Source organism: Gekko japonicus, unplaced genomic scaffold (genome assembly GCF_001447785.1).
Source record: "Gekko japonicus isolate JY-2015 unplaced genomic scaffold, Gekko_japonicus_V1.1 scaffold632, whole genome shotgun sequence".
Taxonomy (NCBI): Eukaryota; Metazoa; Chordata; class Lepidosauria; order Squamata; family Gekkonidae; genus Gekko; species Gekko japonicus.
Window position 1 is genome coordinate 633456 of NW_015172025.1, and position 5784 is coordinate 639239.

At 49.6% G+C, this 5784-nt stretch overlaps 1 protein-coding gene across 2 annotated transcripts in view; it reads left to right on the plus strand.

Annotated features, from left to right (window-relative positions):
- Window positions 1-4260, plus strand: part of MLLT1 (myeloid/lymphoid or mixed-lineage leukemia; translocated to, 1) — a 36452-nt gene extending 32192 nt beyond the window's left edge. For both annotated transcript variants that reach the window (XM_015420531.1, XM_015420532.1), the window contains exons 11-12: window positions 1080-1151; window positions 3424-4260. In XM_015420531.1, the coding sequence (XP_015276017.1) occupies window positions 1080-1151; window positions 3424-3552 (201 nt within the window). In that variant the 3' untranslated portion in view covers window positions 3553-4260. The remainder of the gene's footprint in view (window positions 1-1079; window positions 1152-3423) is intronic.
- The last annotated feature ends 1524 nt before the right edge of the window (window positions 4261-5784 follow it).

A 5784-nucleotide genomic window follows, 5' to 3' on the forward strand; every position in this document is an offset into this window, starting at 1 on the left:
ATCTATCATCTATCATCTATCTATCTATCTATCTATCTATCTATCTATCTATCTATCTATCTATCTATCTATCTCTCATCTCAGCTCATTTCTCGCATCCCTCCCATCCCATCCAATTTATCCCATCCTCTACTGCACAGGAGGACTCAGGGCGGGTTATAACAACAGATATATACAACTGATATAAAACAATTAAAACTTAATTACACAGTATTAACAACAGATATATACAACTGATATAAAACTTAATTACACAGTATTAAAAACTTATGCAAGCATCAGATTATAGCACTCAGGATGGCGGTCAAGTACAAATGAGTGACGTCCTCCCAAAAGGACTGTCTGTGTGCCCAAAGATGGAACCAGCTACCAGGCAAAACAGTAGTACAACAGTAGTACAAAATAAATGGTGCAAAGCAGGGGAGGGGAGGCCGATGCAGTTAGACGTCTGCCGCCTCAGCCGTAGGCCTGGCAGAACATCTCCGTTCCACAGGCCCCGAGGGGTTGCAACAAATCCCACAGGGCTCTGATCTCACTTGGGGGAGAGCGTGTTCCACCAGGCTGGAGCCAGAGCGGAGAACGCTGGCTCTAGTTGAGGCTAAGCGGATGTCCTTGGGCTGGGGACCACTAGCAGAACATAAGGCTCTTCCAGGGACATACAGGGAGAGACAGTCCTGCTGATATATTGGTCCCAGACTGCACAGGGCTTTAAAGGTTAATACCATAACCTTGACCTTAATCCGGTATTTGACTGGGAGCCAGTGCAGCTGGCGGAGCACTGGTTGTATACGGGCTCCTAAAGGTGTCCCATTAAGGGCACACACCGCCGCATTTTGGACCAGCCGTGAAGGTTCTGGATCAATCTCAAGGGCAGCCCCATGTAGAGCGAGTTACAGTAGTCCAGCCTGAATGTTAATACGTTATAAAAATGATGTTAAATGAAGATTTTTTTTAAAAAAGACTAAAAATCACCTGACCTCCCCCGGGTCTTAACTATTGGCATTGGGCCCAAGGGCCAGATCTAGGATTGGCCACACTGAAAACCTTTATCTCCCCTTCCTGCTTCCTTCCCCTCCAAGGCCTACACCGATGAGTTAGTGGAGCTTCACCGGAGGCTGATGGCGCTACGAGAACGGAACGTACTACAGCAGGTATTGGTGTGTGTGTGTGTGTCTGTCTCAAGTCAAAACCAAGCAGAGCTCTGGCATCCAAAATACTGCAGCTGAGTGATGTTGACCGGCGCCCAGATTCACAAAACCCACGTTTGGCTTCTTCTGAGGGACATGACTGTCAATGAATTTTGCCTACACCTGGCCAGGTTGTTACCCTTCAGATCCGTTGTTTCGGCACTAGTTTAAAACTAACCCGGTGCCAAGGAAGAATGCCCAGTGTGGGGTCGTGGTTAAGTGCGCGGACTCTAATCTGGGAGAACCGGGTTTGATTCCCCCACTCCTCCTCTTACACCTGGCTGGATGACCTTGGGCAAGCTGTAGGTCTGATAAGAGCTGTCCTTGAAAAAACAGCAGAGTCTGTCAAGAGCTCTCTCAGCCCCACCTACCTCACAGGGTGTCTGTTGTGGGGAGGGGAAGTTTGTAAGCCACTCTGAGACTCCTTCGGGTAGTGAAGGGCAGGATATAAATCCAATCTCTTCTTCTTTTATACTGTGCTTTTCCTAAAGGAAATACAACCAAACAAACGCTGTGATGTGATGTCTAAGACATTTAGTGAATCTTTGCATGTTAAACATTGTATTACATTACAGATAAATAAATCCTTATAATATTACAAGGAAAAGTCCATCCATCTCAGTGAGCACCCGGATATAGGCCTCGTTTCGTCCCAGTCTTGCTCAGGAGTAATCCCATTACCTTCAGCCTCTTGATACAGCTCACAGTTATGTTGGGAGCAAGCCAGTCCTCAACGTCTTCTCCACACAGAGGCAGAAGCCTGCTGAGTTAGGCTGGCAAACGGAATTAGGCTGGCAGAGAGCAGTTTGCCAGCCTAACTCAGCAGGCTTCTGCCTCTGTGTGGAGAAGACGTTGAGGACTGGCTGGCTCCCAACATAACACTGAGCTGTATCAAGAGGCCTTTGAAGATAATAGGACTTCTCCTGAGCAAGACTGGGACGAAACGAGGCCTATACCCGGGTGCTCACTGAGATGGGTGGACTTTCCCTTGCAATATTATAAGGATTTATTTATTTACAATGTACTACGATGTTTAACGTGCAAAGATTTACCAAATGCCTTAGCCATCACATCACAGTGTTCGTTGGTTGTATTTCCTGTAAGGGTAACTGCGATCCCTCCTGTGTGTGGATGTTTTTTTGTGCTTTCCCTAAAGAGCAAGGGAGCGTGTGATGTGCCTCGTATTGCCACTCTGCTGATGGCCTCGCTCTGCCACCTTTTCCATTTCTAAAAATGGCTCCCAAGCAAGTTGCCCTCCATTCGTCAGATCAGAGGGCCGAATAGCATAGCGTCCTCTTCCCTGCAGCAGTCCATGCTGTCAGGTTCCACAGCAAGTCACTCTTCACACACGTTTCCTAAGAAGCGTTATGCTTTATTAGTGTACAAGACTGGTACCATGTCCACAGGATTATTGTTAGGAATAACTAGAAGGCGGGAACATCCCAATACATATAGCTGGGCAAGGCAATTGGCTAAGCAAATGAACTTCGAGCGCGCACGCGGGAAGACTCCCGGTGGGAGATTACATAATGAGCAGGAGAGTCGCAGGGTTTCCTGAGAGCAGAAAAATTCACACCAAATGTGGACCCCAAGCCCTCCCTACTTCACAAGGCCAGACTGATAACGGCGTCTAGTTCCCACGGCCTCCCTGGCATGTTTACGGCAAGCTGCTGTGCTGCAAGCAAGCGGGAACAGGGAAGGGTAGACTACACATAAATGGCAGCTAGCTGACACATGCAGTGCTTCTAGGAGGCCTGAGGGCAGGGCACAAAGGCAACAACCCTTCCCTGCTGTTTGCCCCTCCCTCCCCCTCAGCTGGTACCACGGGGAGGGCATCGCCTGATCTTGGATGCTAAGTAGGGTCAGTACTTGGATGGGGGACCACCAAGGAAGGCTCTGCAGAGGAAGACACTGGCAAAACCCACCTCTGCCGCTCACTTGCCTCGAAAGCCCTTTGCTGGGGTCGCCATGAGTCAGTTACAACTTGATCGTATGCATGTACATAAGGCTGGTATTCTGAGGGTGCCGCCTCTGAACATGGAGGTTCCATTTAGTCTTCAAGTGCAACATCCCTGCCCCTCAGGCGTCCAGCATATGCACTGTGGCACAGGGGCTAGAAAAGGGGGATTTGCAAAGCGTGTTAACCGGGGAGGGGCAGGTTTCAGACTCTCTGGGTTGGAATGAGGCAGGCGCAGGCCTCTGTCATTCTCTCCCTTCCCTTTCTCCTCCTTCCCAGATTGTCAACCTCATCGAGGAGACGGGACACTTCAACGTCACTAACACGACCTTTGACTTTGACCTCTTCTCCCTGGACGAGACCACAGTCCGCAAGCTGCAGAGTTACCTGGAAGCCGTGGCCACGTGACCCGCGGCCTCCGGAATCCAGTGGGACGCTTCTTGGGATACCAGACTCCCCCGTCTCTTCGGTACCAGGAAACCAACCCGCGGGCCTCGGTCACCGCCTTATCCTCCTCGATTCACCTGAAGCACTGCCTTAGAGAACAGCCGCGCTCTAGGAACCCGCCGCGCTTTCTTTCCGAGCTTCAGCCGAGCCGCCGCCCAGCCTGTCCTCCTTGGCTTCAGCAGCTCCCTTGGGCCCGATGGAGTAGAGCCGTGTCGGCCCTAAGCTGTGCCATGGTGCACTCGTCCCTCCCTCCAGCTTTTTTTAAAAAAAAAACTTTCGGAAGAGACTCCACGGGGCGAGCGTCTGTGTCTTTTAAGAATGGACTTTTGAGGCTGCCTCCTCAGCCGAAAGTCAAGTGGCGCTGTTTTGTTTCCACCAAACCTACAGACTGCGAAAGAGGCCCACAGCGTTCTGGGGCTTACTTGTCGAAATGAGGTGGGCACCTGCGCCAGATTGGCTACGGTGTTGTTGCGTAGCAGAGAGCTGTTGGGTTCATACCGTGTTCTCGAACCTTCCGGGGGGCAGCCCCGATGCCTTCGGCAAGCGGACTGTTAAAATCTGTCCTTGTGTGTGCCGAGGCAGCAGCCAATAGCTTGCAACTTTGTCATCCTTGCTTGCTTTAGATGCAGCGCTGGCTCTGGTCCCCTCAAAGAGAGCATCTCCCTTCCGCACCCCATTTTTTTTATACGCTTTATCTGTAATATAATATATGTGTACGGTGTAAAAAAGGGCCTAATTTGGGTCTTAAATGGCTTCAAAGGGTGTGTGGAAAGGTTGGGAAGAAGGGTTGAATCTTCTTTTTTAAAAGGGGGCAAGATTTGACCCATTTGTTAAAATGCCTCTGAGTGGGACAGTTTCTAGCATCTGGAAGCCGAGCAGGTATGTAACAAAGCCTTTCTCTTTTGTGCTCCGAAAAGAGCCGATCGGTGTTGCTTTTGTTATTATTATTTTTTCCTCCAACCATCAGTGTTTGCAGATTTTTTTGCCAAAACGCATTGGCCCTTGTTGCTCTTCTGCGTCCTTAGAGAGAGAGTGAAGCTTTGATCTGTCTGACAGCAGCTGCAGATGGGGAGGATGGCAAATGAGACGGAAGGGGGCATCTTTATGTGTGTCACGGATTTCTTTTAAAAACGCACCGTCTGCAGTTTCCTAGGACTTGTGGAAGCATAGCATCAGTAAGAGACAGAAAACACTAATTGGAATATTTGTTGATATTCTGTGCTTGACAGGTATCTGTGCAAGGTGGGGAAGGGGCAGATTGTGTAGTGGAAGTTCCTGCAAAGTGGTTGCAAGTGTGCTGAACCCTTGAATCGGTTTCCGTAGACTAGAGATGGTAACTTGTTTCCAAACAAGGAGTCTTAAAACATTTTTTGCCAAATGTTGATGCGGCCGCTGGCCGAGGGGTGTTGGACAGGAGACTAGTCCCATTTTGAGCTTTTAGAAGAATTCCTCGTAGGGGTGGTTTCCCGGTTCAGTTTAAAAACAAACAAACAGATAGGAAAGCTGAGTTCCTTGATCTGCATCCTTTCCATCTTTTGTAAAGAATCATGCAAGTGTTACAACTGAAATGGCAATAAGCTGATGTGGGGTAGGTCATGTTGACCCCAAACGCCCACAGGACTTTTTCTTCCTGTCCGTCCACATACCGTTGTCCTTTGATTCTAAGAATGCCACCGTCGTGGTGGTACCCCAGCCCCACAGCAGTGGCTGAATTCCCTCTCCACTCCGAGCCTGAGAAACTCCAGAGGAGTCAGCGATTGTGTTAAGCAGGGGTGCTTACTGGGCCGTTGGATGCCGTGTTGCCGGATGGGGACGTGACCAGTCTGAATGCTGGAAGGTTCCCCGGACTTCTGTTTGGGGTTTGGCAGGTGATGCTGGAGTTGTGCAACCTTGGGAGGAGGCCCACTTTCTACACTAGACCCGAGTCTTTGAACAGTGACCAAAACCCCTCTAAAGAAGATACACTAAACTACTTCTTTCCAAAGTTAATGGACGTTCCCCCTGCCCTCTTCTCTTGAGTACTCCTGAGTGGATTTCATTTGCCAGTATCACTCTGCTCAAGTATGTTTGCCCTAAAAACTGGGTAAGTCATCTGTGCAAGAGTCTGTGGGATGCTTGACTGTACTTTGGGGAGGGGGAGGGGCTTGGCTGCCATGGTTCACAGCAGCATCCTGTCCTGAAACCTTGTATTCC